Source organism: Leptodactylus fuscus, chromosome 2 (genome assembly GCF_031893055.1).
Source record: "Leptodactylus fuscus isolate aLepFus1 chromosome 2, aLepFus1.hap2, whole genome shotgun sequence".
Lineage (NCBI taxonomy): Eukaryota > Metazoa > Chordata > Amphibia > Anura > Leptodactylidae > Leptodactylus > Leptodactylus fuscus.
In genome coordinates, this window is record NC_134266.1 from 117,277,906 (window position 1) to 117,292,889 (window position 14,984).

Below are 14,984 nucleotides of genomic sequence, written 5' to 3' on the forward strand. Positions count from 1 at the left end.
TGCAGCAAGATGATGCTGCAGCTCTTTGGAGGTGGTCTGTGGATTGTCCTTGACTGTTCTCACCATTCTTCTTCTCTGCCTTTCTGATATTTTTCTTGGCCTGCCACTTCTGGGCTTTAACAAGAACTGTCCCTGTGGTCTTCCATTTCCTTACTATGTTCCTCACAATGGAAACTGACAGGTTAAATCTCTGAGACAACTTTTTGTATCCTTCCCCTGAACAACTATATTGAACAATCTTTGTTTTCAGATCATTTGAGAGCGGGCTGTCCATGCTCGGCGACCATCAAACTTAACTGAACTTGAATTGTTTTGTAAAGAGGAATGGTCCAAAATACCTTCATCCAGGATCCAGGAACTGATTAAAAGCTACAGGAAGCGACTAGAGGCAAAAGGAGGATCTACTAAATATTAATGTCACTTTTCTGTTGAGCTGCCCATACTTTTGCATCGGTCAAATTTTGGTTTAATGCATATTGCACATTTTCTGTTAGTACAATAAACCTCATTTCAATCCTGAAATATTACTGTGTCCATCAGTTATTACATATATCAAACTGAAATGGCTGCTGCAAACACCAAAATATTTAGAACTAAAATGATTAAGATTAATAGGGGTGCCCAAACTTTTTCATAGGACTGTAGCTATGTCATATAACATCTTGTAAGGATATAAAATCATACGAAAAAAGGAATCATGAAAAAAAGAAAAAAATCCTACAGGCCTACAGTGATCCCAAAATTTCAGGATCTCCCCTGGTGACAAACTCCGATTAATGAAGAATGCAAAAAAAAAAAAAAAGACCTGATGGAAGGAATTGTTTGTCTATATACGTCTTTCAGCATCAGAACAACAAGAACCATCTGGATGTAGCCCAATAATGAGTTTTCCACCACGGGCAACCCCATTCATTTTTTAGGTTTACTATAAACATGCAGTACTTGAAATAAAGACACAGAACTGATAACAGAGAATATTTTATTTTTTTGATGAGAAAACTGAAAAAAATTCTATTATTAACCCCCTAGTGGACAAATCACTAGGAATAAAAGCAGTAAGGCACCACAGCAGCAAGTTTGTCATGCTCTTCGGTGTTAGAGGGCTCCTACTCTGCACACTGACGCAGGTTTAATAGCAATGGAGCAAACAAAGCGCATTGTCTGAACACCAATGTTTTCAGTTCAGGACTGGTCAGGTCTTCTATGATGGTTAATATTCTCTAAACAAAGGCAGTCGAAGAGTGAAGCTGAAGAGGACATAGTTACTGAAATGATTCTTCTTTTATTACTTTTGCCAAATTGTGAAACATAAGAATAGAGTTGTAGATTTTTAGAGCAGGTCCTAGTTTGAGTCCCAAGATCTTGACCAAATCTGTTTGCGTAAGCAGGAGGAAGGCCTCACCATCTATTTGCTGTAGAAATTAAGAAAATGTAAGTGAAAACGGGGTTACACATTGTTACCATCAACAAGAATAAACATAAGAAGTGTCTCAGTCTATGTGATTCTACACCTCCCCTGCCCCCATACACACACACAGCTTTGATTGGGAGGCGCAAGGGGGTGGGGGGGTGGGTTGGCAGTAATATTTATAATTAAAAACTGGATTTTTGTACTCAACGTAAAATCCTTTTCTCGTTGTATTCATTGGTGTGTGTGTGTAGGGGGACAGCACCTTGGGTATAGATGTGGCCATTAGGAGGCTGACACAAGGAATATCAAAAGTAGTTGCCTTCGCCTCCAGGATATATCATCTTCACAGACAGTGTGCTAGTCCACTTGTACTGCAGCAGTAAAAGAGAGACACATATACCCCCCCCCCCCTAAAAAAAAGCACAGAATCAACCACAGAAAACAAACCAAAAGTGGCCTTTGCAGACCTAGATGCAGCAGCCTAATGCTGAAATGCCCAGGAGGCACCTACAGCTCTTGAGGAACCGCTGCCAGAAGGAGAGGCGGCGGCTGAACCTTAATAGTAGACCAAAACCATCTTGAGATGGAAACCATTGAAAATAGCCATGTCCTAGCGAGGGCCCTCTGGGAGAACAACAAGGCATCTAAGCAAAGGAAGGGGTCAGAGACAAATAGAACCAGGTTTTCTTGCATGGATCAGGCAGAGAGCACTCACGCAGAGTTTAGGGACTGGGCAGAAAACGGTAAGATGATAAACTCGATGATGTAGAAGGAAGAAACCACCTGAGGAGAAAAGAAGGTGGTGGACAAACTAGTCCTAGTGTAAAACCAGAAAGGGAGGCTTCCGGGACAAGGAAGCTAGACAGGAGACCCTGAGGATGGAAGAGATGGCCACCAGAAAGAAAAGCATCCAGTACAAGCGAAGAGAGAACTCATCAAAGGCTCAAAAACTGGGAGCCTGATCCATCTGAAAGACAAGAGCAAGGTCCAATGGTTCCACGAGAGAATAGTAGAGAGGAGCACAGTGCGTCACTCCCTGCAGGAAGGTCTCAACCTGAGGAGGGAAGTCCAGATAGTTTTGAATAGGAATGGAAAGGAGGAGAAACATGCCATTTAAGAAAAGAGAAAACCAAGACTGTGGTCTAGACTGAACTAGAGAAAATCTGAGATCTAGTGAGGAGAGAGGAAGAGTGGATGAAAGTCATTACTCTCACACCACCATACGTAGGCCTTCCATGAGTGAAGAAGAGTCTGTGCAGACCAGGCGATCGGGCCCAGAGCATGGACTAGACAACAGGCTCTGAAAAACTGGATAGCCTCAAAACCTTATTATAAACAGCCATGCTGGTAAACACAACTGCGGAAAAGTGGAAACGCGGTCCTTGAGGAAGAGGTCAAGGAACAACATCCAGCAGAAACATGAGATCAGCATACCAGGCCCAGTGGGGCCAATCTGGGGCTACCAGGATGACTGAAACTCCCTTGGTCTTGAGTTTCTAGAGAACTCGAGGGAGAAGAGGATACTCATTACCCTCACTGAGGAGGAAACCGAGACAGAAGGTGGAAGTCCAACCAGGAAATAACAAAGATGACAGCAGCTAGGTCCCAAGGTCTACGCCTGTAGAGAGGTCCTCCAAAAGGGAGTTGGCAATCTAGGCTCAAACCACACACCCTAGTAGGGAAGAGGTCCGGTGAGACAGGGACCAAGACGATGGTCCCGAGGCCCAATAAGTAGATCTCGAGGAGGTCTCAGCTTTGGACTTCAGGCCCTGAATTGTGGAGGACCGATGACCACTCCCCAGTCGGAAGACTGGTGTTGGAGGGATCATCTGGCAAAGGAGGGGAAAAACACGGGAAAGCAGGAGAAACAGACAGTTGAGCTGGAGGGAGACTTGTCCAGGTGTGCCAGAAAGGCCAATTGTAAAGGCTAGAGTGCAAAAGGAATGCCTTGAAGATCAAGACTATCATGCCCAGGACTCGCAGGCAGAAGCGAAAAGAGCACTGAGGATTTCTCCAAAGGCGGGGCACACCAGATTGGAGGGCCAGGATATTGGACTCTGGTTTTTAAAACTTGCCATGATGCATATAGAGGATCATGCCTAGGAATTGCATGCACTGAGAAGGCACTAGACAGGACTTTTCCTTGCTGATGAGCCAGCCAAATTAGAAAAGGGGGTCCAAGGTGATTCAAAAGCTGGTTAGAATGTCCATCCTGGAGGAAGCTCACACCAGCAGTTTGTCGAGTATCGAAATCACAGCCACTTCTATGTAATGGAGGTTGGCCAGAAAGGACGCTATTTTGGGAAATACTCGGGGAACTAAGTGTCTCGGAAGTCGAAGTATGACAGGAAGTCATCGGTCTCAAGGGTTGCCACCACCAACTGCAGGAGCTTCAGGTGGAACTTGTGGATACAGACAAACCTGATGAGCCTCTTTAGGTCCAGGATGGGACAAAGATGCTTTTGTTCTTGTGAATGGTGAAAAGGAAGTAATGAAAAACCCCCGGAAAAGTTCTGAAGTGGGGACAATGACATCCTTCCACTGAAGAGTGGAGACAAGAAAAAAAACTTCCGTTTAGAACAGATGGATACTTGATGGGGTAGCTGGTTGACATCACCTTTCAGACCCAGGAATGGATGACACTGGAAAGCCAGGTCTCCAAGAAGAGACCTGAAAAGTCCCGGGAGGGGAAAGACGTCATGCAAAAGAGGCCTTGGAAGAGGAAAGCCTGTAAGGCTTTGAGGGAGACTTCCAGGAAGACCTGGGCTAGAAGAGAGGACTTCTCGTAGCTTGAGTCCCAGGAAGACTGTCCTCAGCAAACAGAAGGTGGAGCCACAAAAGTAGCCTTCTTGAACGCTACGGTTGGCCACTTGCTCCAGGACTGCACTCTGGGGAGACCAGGTTCCTCCTGTCTGAGTGGAATCGTGAGCTATGGCCCTATCTGGGGAGTGTCCAGAGGAAGGGAAGGAGAACATTGACTAACCTGCTCATTCTGCATTAAGCTCCTCCCCCTGGGCTGTATGATTTGATCCTTCCTATGTCAGTTGATCCTCACACTGCCCAGGGGGAGGAGCTGAATGCAGGATGGGAGTGTTTAGAGATGATACAGCAGTGCTCAGTAATAAAGGAAAACACTCCCTGTGCTGCAAGATCCTCATTTGAATAAAGAATGAAAGTGCTTTTTCTACGCATCCCAGCGGCTCTGAAACCTAAAGGTATGGTTTTTATTCTGCTAACAGCATCTACAGCGCTAAGGGAGCAGTTTAAAGTAGCTGGGGGCAGTAATAGACTCCCTTAAAACTGACTAGCACAGTGTCTGTAAAGAGAGTATAGCGTGGAGGTGGAGCAGACGTTTGATATTCCTAATTTCACCCTCCTAGTGGCCTATACTATTGGTGTTGCGTCCCCCAACTAAATAAGCGAGAAAATAAATTTTTTGTGATTTTATTCTCATTTTCCACACCATCATCTATATTATAAAAATATCCTAAACTATTGTCCTGTTCTTTGGTGATCACCTCATGTGCTGAGTTGACTAGTGTTGTGGTCTCCGTCATTCGGGTCACCCAGTAGACCCGAAAGAAAGAGAGCACAGCCGCTGTTACAATGGTTGCACAAAGATACCAGTGGACCACATTGACTATAATGGGGTTTGTTGGGACTCCTATGCAGATGTGAACTTGGCCTTAGCAGCCATTTTATAACGATCACAGGCAGGATTACAATGGATTTACAATTCTAAAATTGTTCAATAGAAGTCAAATGAGCCATCTCCTATCTGTAAAGCAAATCTCTGAATAATGTAAACAGAGCTCAACAGTTCAAGCAGTATGGCCCCCCCCATAATCACGTGATTATCAGAAAATAGAATTAAAACAAATTCAACCATAACAATACAAAAAGAGATTAGCAGAAAAAAACATATCTGTATTTGTTTTAATTAGGAAAAAATATATTTGGGACATTATATGAATGTATATTTATCAGTCCTGTAACGTTCTGCAATGACATACCAGGAGCCATCTTTGCTTGTACAGCCCCATAATTATGTATGATAAATATAAAGGTAAGGTGACATATCATACCTCTTCTCTGAAGACAGTTGCTTGTTCCATACATCCTGGCAGTTGCTGGACAAATAGAGAAACCTGAATAATAAATGAGAAAAAAAAAAAAATTCGAGTAAAAATGGTCTTGCAGTGTAGACTTTTGTGTTTTCTAGTAGGGTCATTGATCTATCACGCACACGTTCATTACAAATAATTTAAAGGCAATGGGGGAGGTTTAGAAAACAGTCTAAAAGGATATCATGCACTTTTCTAATTTACATATACTCTAATTACTACCGTAATTTGTGCACACATCTATATTTCTTGTCTCTAAAAAAAAATAAAAAATATTGGTATGGTCCGTTTTTAGTCCTTTGAATTGCATCCACAGGAGAATTGAAAAGAATTGACTAAATTTGGAGTCAGTCACATGACCTCCGGCTTTTTGTTAGTTGTCCAGGAGACAGGTTAAAAGTAATGTGTTGAGAACCCCCCCCCCCCACATATAATATTACTACTTACTACAGGATCATCTCATAATAAAGTGTGTGGTGATGAAAACATTATCTTCTTATCCCTGCATCTCTTCAGTTTGGTAGTTTTGTTGATTTTTGTAAGTTAACCTTGTTAGCAACATGACATCATCACCTAGAGATGTCCAGCCATATAAATATGCAATGTGGAGCGGGAAAGTAGAGATCTGAGAAACTGATCAAAAAGTTTTATGTACCCACATGTACATAAAACTTTTTATGTACAGGGTCTAGATAATCACCTCTTTGTAGTCTAATACTTCAGCACACCAAAAGTTGAGTATAAATAGACTTTATTCCATAATCGTCATGTAAAAAAACACACAGCCAATCATAATGAAGCATCAGAATATTTGATGTCAGTGTCCGAACATTTCGGTCTCATGGACCTTAATCTGCATGACATTTGATATAGCATAACATGTAAATAGGCAGCGCTGTATAATGAAATGTCATGCAGATGAAGGTCTGTGAGGCTGAAACGTTCAGACACTGACATAAAATATTCTGATGCTTCATTATGATTGGCTGTGTTTAAGTTTTTTACATGAAGATTATTGAATAAAGTCTATTTATACTGAACTTTTGGTGTGCTGAAGTATTAGACTACAAATTGTGATTGGATTCTCCAATACCTTCTGGTACCCACCTATGGGAATAGATGTCCCTTTTGTAAGGAATGCATATCTTTTTTTGCATATAGACTTTCGCCTCTAAATGCAAATAAAATGTGACAAAGTGGGAAATATCACTCAAACAATGGGGGAAAAGAGCTTGGCGGCAGTTAGGGGAGATTATCTAGAGGAGAGAGTAAAGCCACAGCAGAAAATAAAACAAATCCCTAAAGTCCTTCACAGCTAATCTGCAGACCCCAGAGTATAACAATCAGAGGCCAAGTGGAGAGATGGGAACACACACACACACAAAAAAAAAAGTGCTACTTACCTCTCCTGCACTCTGGAAGGCTTCGAGGCTATGTGGTGACATCCCAGACGTCATGTTGGCCAGGCCTGCGTCCAGGCCTGGCTCACATGACCTGTGTACCAACATTGAAGATGCCCGAAATCAGCGGGGAGTGCACTAGAGCCAGGGAGAGGTAAGTAATAGCGTTTTTTTATGTTTCTATCCTCCCCTGGGTCTCTGATCATTATACTCTGGTGTGCTTTTAGACTGTGTAGTCTAACGGTAGACCACTAAATAATTTGCATAATTTCCACCAAAAAATTGGCACAGATGTGTGGTATTGCATACTGCTAGACAGCAGAAAGTGTGTTGAATTCAGTGCATTGTCAGTTTTCCCAGTGTATGACTGATATTGGAAATATTGGTGCAGTTGGTTTCAGCATGAATATCTCATAGCTGGGATGTGTGAACCACACCTCCTGACAGTACAAGGCTATGGAAGAGTACTGTCAGGGGGTGAGGGTTGTTCCTAACAGTTCAACAATGAGACTAGGCTGTGATGCTCACTTTAACGCAGTGGAGAGATATCAATTCTGAAACTTATGGCACCACTGTATCCAGAATCAGGGCGCATACTGGGAATGCTGTTGGGTTTCTTAGCAGTATGTAAAACATCACATCTCTGAGGACGTGAAAGGTCCTCTTTAAGCTCTGCCCCTTTTCCAACAAGCCTTGGCCATCTGCTGGATGAGGTGCTGAAACTGTTAGAAAAGGTGGTAAAGCATGTATGCCAGTTATGTAGTACAAAGTACACAACAATTCTAGTAAATTTTAGCTGTTCCTCCCTGGTGACTATTCATTGAAGCTGTCATAATACGCATAAACCCTGACCTTATGATCAAACAATTATTAAAAATAATATGCACCCTTACCTCTTCAGCATTCCACTTGCTGACAGTCTTGGCAGTATAAGCTGACACTTCAGGAAGCAGGTGGCATTGCTTTTCCCAACACAGATGAATGCGATGACCAGGATCAGAGGACAAGGATGTCATAAATACTGATTGATGAAGGGCTTGCTCTAAGCTCAGTTCACAATCTAGGGAACATCACACCATTTCAATTGTATTCAGCACTCCAAATCTTTACATGGAGAATTCTTGAAAGCTAAATTGAACCATATGCTTAAGCTGACAATTTTGAATACAGAATGAAGATGTCTCAATAGGGCTATGAAAGCGGCCAAAAAGTGGAGCAAGTGTATATTTAAAAAAGAAGAAAAAAAACACACCACCACAATGAAAATAAATGTGTACAGTCATGGCCAAAAGTTTTGAGAATGATACAAATATAAATTTTTACAAAGTCTACTGCTTCAGTTTTTCTAATGGCAATTTGCATATACTCCAGAATGTTATAAAGAGTGATCAGCTTAACAGCAATTACTTGCAAAGTCAATATTTGCCTAGAAAATGAACTTTATCCCCCATACACATTTCAACATCATTGCAGCCCTGCCTTAAAAGGACCAGCTAACATTGTTTCAGTGATTGCTCCATTAACACAGGCGTGGGTGTTGATGAGGACAGGGCTGGAGATCAATCTGTCATGATTAAGTAAGAATGACACCACTGGACACTTTAAAAGGAGGCTGGTGCTTGGCATCATTGTTTCTCTTCTGTTAACCATGGTTATCTCTAAAGAAACACATGCAGTCATCATTGCACTGCACAAAAATGGCCTAACAGGGAAGAGTATCACAGCTAAAAAGATTGCACCTCAGTCAACAATCTATCGCATCATCAAGAACTTCAAGGAGAGAGGTTCCATTGTTGGCAAAAAGGCTCCAGGGCGCCCAACAAAGATCAGAAAGCGCCAGGACCATCTCTTAAAAGTGTTTCAGCTGCGGGATCGGGCTCCCTGTAGTGCAGAGCTTGCTCAGGAATGGCAGCAGGCAGGTGTGAGTGCATCTGCATGCACTGTGAGGCGGAGACTCTTGGAGCAAGACCTGGTCTCAAGGAGGGCAGCAAAGAAGCCACTTCTCTCCAGAAAAAACATCAGGGACAGACTGATATTCTGCAAAAGGTACAGGGAGTGGACTGCTGAGGACTGGGGTAAAGTCATTTTCTCTGATGAATCCCCTTTTCGATTGTTTGAGACATCTGGAAAACAGCTTATTCGGAGAAGACGAGGGGAGCGCTACCATCAGTCTTGTCTCATGCCAACTGTAAAGCATCCTGAAACCATTCATGTGTGGGCTTGCTTCTCAGCCAAGGGAATCGGCTTTCTCACACTCTTGCCTAAAAACACAGCCATGAATAAAGAATGGTACCAGAATGTCCTCCAAGATCAACTTCTCCCAACCGTCCAAGAGCAGTTTGGCGATCAACAATGCCTTTTCCAGCATGATGGAGCACCTTGCCATAAAGCAAAGGTGATAACTAAATGGCTCAGGGAACAAAACATAGAGATTTTGGGTCCATGGCCTGGAAACTCCCCAGATCTTAATCCCATTGAGAACTTGTGGTCAATCATCAAGAGACGGGTGGACAAACAAAAACCTACAAATTCTGACAAAATGCAAGCATTGATTGTGCAAGAATGGACTGCTAACAGTCAGGATTTGGTCCAGAAGTTGATTGAGAGCATGCCAGTCCTGAAGAAGAAGGGTCAACACTGCAAATATTGACTTGCTGCATTAACTCATTCTAACGGTCAATATAAGCTTTTGTTACTCATAATATGATTGCAATTATATTTCTGTATGTGATAAAAACATCTGACAAACACACATAAAAACCAGAGGGCAGCAGATCATGTCAAAATATAATATTTGTGTCATTTTCAAAACTTTTGAACCTAAAAACAAACCAAAACAGCTCAGGGCAGAAACTACAAGAGAAAAAAAAGAAGAAGTGGGATCTGTGCCCCCAACTGAATACAACGACAAAAGGATTTTAGAAAAATCCATTTGTCTTGCTTATTTCATTTAGGAAGGACAGCAACATGGGATGTCCTACTGCAGTCCCAAAGGGTAGGAAATATACAGACACGCAACAACTTAGCACACTGTTAGCAGAATCTTGGGGGAGGATTGTAGGTGCACGGACTGAGAACCGGCATCATCGATCTGTTACCATGACAATTGAGACTCTACTGAAAACTCCCAGGTTTGTCCCAGAATTACTTCAACTTTAGGCTGCTTTATGCAGCCTGTAATAGAAATGCTGATATTTTGCAATACATTGGCATAGTAATGCATCGCATTAGTGATCAGAACCCCTAGAAGACAAGACTTCTAGGGGGCCTAATAAATGCGGTATTTAAAAAAAAAAAAAAAAAAAAGAATTAAAAATTCAAATAATCCTCCTTTACACAGAGAGATAACAGCCCTGGCTGAGATAAGGCTGCTACTAAGAGCTGTTTATATTTTAATCGAGCTTACAATCTATCTATGTGCCAAATTTCATTTAAATCCATTCAGCCATTTTTGCGTGATTGAGGAACAAACATCCAAACATCCAAACTTTCACATTTATAATATTAGTAGCATAGCATAGCATAGCATTTTTCCTGTATGGTGAAAACTGTAGCAATGAAAAAAAAAAAAAAATCAAGTGTAAAGCAGCCATTTTTTCGGTGATTCGCCTCCAATAAAAATTTTAATAAAAAGTGATCAAAGCAATAGCCATTCTCCAAAATAATATAGCTAAAAAATTAATTTTTCTGCCAAGTTTTGGATCTTTGTTAAGGGGTTAAAATATAACTATATGCATTTAATATCCCCAAAATCGTACTGAAACATAGAATACGGGAGACATGTCATTTTGGTGGCAAAGTGAACACCGTAAAAAAGCCCGTAAGAAAGTCGCACAAATGCACTTTTTCCTTCAGTTTTCCCCCCTATTCTGAATTTGTTCCAGCTTTCCAATATATTGTACAGAATAGTAAATGGTACCACTATGAAGACCAATCTGTCCTGCAAACAATAAGACCTCATACGACTCTATGAACGGAAAAATAAAAAAAACAAAGTTGTGGGGTTTGGAAGGCAGGGAGTTAAAAATGATAATCAAAAAAAGGTCTCTGGCAAGAAGGGGTTAAACTTAAAAATACTCAGATTTTCACATATGTCACTACACGCAAAAACAGACACTTCCAGATTTATGTGAGTTTTGCTGTATAGACAACGACATCTTGAACACAGTCATTTTAGTATCATTGGAGGGTGGTGAATGAATGACAGCTAGATAGGGCAGAATAATAACACCATACAGCTTATGACAGACGTCAGTGCAGGCATCGCGCCCTGTTGGTCCCTGGTCTCAAGGGGAGTAGGTTGTACTCAATAACTTCCTGCAAAGTTATCTACTGGTTAATTGACTCCCACTTCTTGCAGCTGCCATAATGTGCACACACAGCTATATTGCTTATGAAGGCAGCAAAAAGGAAAGTAAAAAATACTGGTGAATGTCACATGTGACTTTGTTATACTAATAAAGAATAAATCAAATGCAACAAAAACAAAACGATGTTGCTGTGTTGCCCTAGCCATAGAAATTGTTAGACTGAACAGCAACTTTTCTGCTGAAGATCATTACAAGCATCCTAGATCCCACTGTCTGAGGATCAGAATATAAATTTGTCAGAAAATAGAGATAGTATACAATAAGTTCATCTCCTTATTAATCACAGTGTTTAATCCTGATCACAGCCATAAAGCAATGCCGAGTTTCAGACAGCTCAGCATCTTTCTTCAAGTTAGAATGGAAAAGGGCCACAAAGAGGTCAAATGGACAAAGGTCACTGTTAAAACTAGAATCAGTATGTGGGAAGAAGAACTTACTGTGAATGGTCTCTACTGGAAAATTTGCTCTAGCTATAGACTATATAACTGACACATAAAACATACGGTATAAATACCTGTACCATCTGTCTCTTGTTTAATCAGCTGCAGACGGATATATGTGTGTGTGCCCCTAGAAATAAAGTTATAAAACTGAACATGGCAGTCATAAGGTAATATTTATTCAAATATAGGCCTTTCCATTTCCCATTGTCGCATAACTTCTGTTAAGGATTTTTTGTTTGTAAGAAGTGTTGTATTCTTTAATGCCATAATTGTGGGAGCCCAAGATTTAGAGTAATTTTTATAATGTTTGCTGGCATTTATATTTCATTTAAAAAAATAAAATAAAATTGTGCCATTTTACCATGTGGGAAAAATTGTATGTTACCTTGCTGTATCTAATGTATTTTCATTATGGAATAGATCAGAGCCTCCTAGACCTCCTCAAGTTGGTCCACCCTATCTGTCCTCTCCTGATCTCATACAAGTAATTTAAAATACTTTACTATAGTCAGCCAGCCCCCATAGCATAAGTAAGTTACCAGTTAGATCAGGAGGGGAGTGCTAGATGGGGTCACCTAGGGGAACAGGCCAGAACCCTGGATCCATGATGTAGAATCCGCTGGATACAGCAAGATACACTGAAGTCCCCAGACAACACCTGATTTGGCCACAAAACTCGTAAAAAAAAAAAAGCGCTGTAAAACTGAATCCCATGGAGTTCAATGGGTTCCGTCTTACGTGCACTGCCCATTGAACTCAATAGGAGGCTTTTTTACCTATTGCTCTCAATGTGTTACGCGCGTTAAGCGTACACACATTAACACATTGAAAGCAATGAGTAAAAAAAAGCCTCCCATTGAGTTCAATGGGCAGCACGTATAAGACAGAACCCATTGAACTCAATGGGATTCAGTTTTACAGCGCTTCTTTTTTACACGAGTTTTGTGGCTGAATCAGCGGCACAAAACTCTGTGTGAATGGACCCTAAAGGTCAGCATTGTTTGTAATGTCTCAAATTGCAGTAGAATGGTTGCTAATGATGATGTCTTTGTTCCAAATTTGGTGCCATCACCATACCACAAGTTTTCAATATAGTGTGCAAATGTGCGGCAAGGGGTAAAGAATATGACAAAAATTGCTGGGGCTAGTGCCATGCAATTTAAAATGACAGACTCCACAAAAAGACATGCGACAAATCTCAGCAAACCTGTACTTAAACTTTACATACATTGCATAAAACCAAGATTAATTCTTTGACCTGAAGTCATTATCTTAGAATTGAACTAACCTAATGAGTTGATGTACTATGAGGTAGCAACAGCTATTCAAATCAGTCAAAAAATTCTGTTGGTAAGGCACAGGGCCATTTTCCCTTCCTTAAATAATAATGCTACTTTTGCTTTACTAACAGCATATTGTTTTCCTAAGTAAGACAGGAGGAGACCTAGGTCAGTATAAGCGCTGAGATACAGCATGGCAGGAACTGCTATTCACAGGATGAGCAAGCTCATTTGCAGCCACACTTAACTACTAGAGATGAGCGAACAGTGTTCTATCGAACACATGTTCGATCGGATATCAGGGTGTTCGCCATGTTCGAATCGAATCGAACACCACGTGGTAAAGTGCGCCAAAATTCGATTCCCCTCCCACCTTCCCTGGCGCCTTTTTTGCACCAATAACAGCGCAGGGGAGGTGGGACAGGAACTACGACACTGGGGGCATTGAAAAAAATTGGAAAAAGTCATTGGCTGCCGAAATCAGGTGACCTCCATTTTAGACGAATAGTGGATTTCAAATCCGGGTCATATGAGAATGTGAACTTTGTGACTATGAGACAGGGATAGCTGTACAGGCAGGGATAGCTAGGGATAACCTTTATTTAGGGGGGAATGTTATTAAAAATAACTTTTTGGGGCTCTATCGGGTGTGTAATTGTGATTTTTGTGAGATAAACTTTTTCCCATAGGGATGCATTGGCCAGCGCTGATTGGCCGAATTCCGTACTCTGGCCAATCAGTGCTGGCCAATGCATTCTATTAGCTTGATGAAGCAGAGTGTGCACAAGGGTTCAAGCGCACCCTCGGCTCTGATGTAGCAGAGCCGAGGCTGCACAAGGGTTCAAGCGCACCCTCGGCTCTGATGTAGGAGAGCCGAGGGTGCACTTGAACCCTTGTGCACCCTCAGCTCTGCTACATCAGAGCCGAGGGTGCGCTTGAACCCTTGTGCACACTCTGCTTCATCAAGCTAATAGAATGCATTGGCCAGCGCTGATTGGCCAATGTATTCTATTAGCCTGATGAAGTAGAGCTGAATGTGTGTGCTAAGCACACACATTCAGCTCTACTTCATCGGGCTAATAGAATGCATTGGCCAGCGCTGATTGGCCAGAGTACGGAACTCGACCAATCAGCGCTGGCTCTGCTGGAGGAGGCGGAGTCTAAGATCGCTCCACACCAGTCTCCATTCAGGTCCGACCTTAGACTCCGCCTCCTCCGGCAGAGCCAGCGCTGATTGGCCGAAGGCTGGCCAATGCATTCCTATGCGAATGCAGAGACTTAGCAGTGCTGAGTCAGTTTTGCTCAACTACACATCTGATGCACACTCGGCACTGCTACATCAGATGTAGCAATCTGATGTAGCAGAGCCGAGGGTGCACTAGAACCCCTGTGCAAACTCAGTTCACGCTAATAGAATGCATTGGCCAGCGCTGATTGGCCAATGCATTCTATTAGCCCGATGAAGTAGAGCTGAATGTGTGTGCTAAGCACACACATTCAGCACTGCTTCATCACGCCAATACAATGCATTAGCCAGTGCTGATTGGCCAGAGTACGGAATTCGGCCAATCAGCGCTGGCTCTGCTGGAGGAGGCGGAGTCTAAGGTCGGACCTGAATGGAGACTGGTGTGGAGCGATCTTAGACTCCGCCTCCTCCAGCAGAGCCAGCGCTGATTGGTCGAGTTCCGTACTCTGGCCAATCAGCGCTGGCCAATGCATTCTATTAGCTTGATGAAGCAGAGTGTGCACAAGGGTTCAAGCGCACCCTCGGCTCTGATGTAGCAGAGCCGAGGCTGCACAAGGGTTCAAGTGCACCCTCGGCTCTCCTACATCAGAGCCGAGGGTGCGCTTGAACCCTTGTGCAGCCTCGGCTCTGCTACATCAGAGCCGAGGGTGCGCTTGAACCCTTGTGCACACTCTGCTTCATCAAGCTAATAGAATGCATTGGCCAGCACT

General features: G+C 42.4%; 1 protein-coding gene across 2 annotated transcripts in view; it reads right to left on the minus strand.

Moving 5' to 3' along the window:
• Nucleotides 1-1,028: 1,028 nt before the first annotated feature.
• Nucleotides 1,029-14,984, minus strand: part of L3MBTL3 (L3MBTL histone methyl-lysine binding protein 3) — a 56,946-nt gene continuing 42,990 nt past the window's right edge. For both annotated transcript variants that reach the window (XM_075264522.1, XM_075264521.1), the window contains exons 19-22: nt 11,820-11,875; nt 7,829-7,995; nt 5,497-5,559; nt 1,029-1,412 (exon numbers count right to left, since the gene is read on the minus strand). In XM_075264522.1, the coding sequence (XP_075120623.1) occupies nt 1,263-1,412; nt 5,497-5,559; nt 7,829-7,995; nt 11,820-11,875 (436 nt within the window). In that variant the 3' untranslated portion in view covers nt 1,029-1,262. The remainder of the gene's footprint in view (nt 1,413-5,496; nt 5,560-7,828; nt 7,996-11,819; nt 11,876-14,984) is intronic.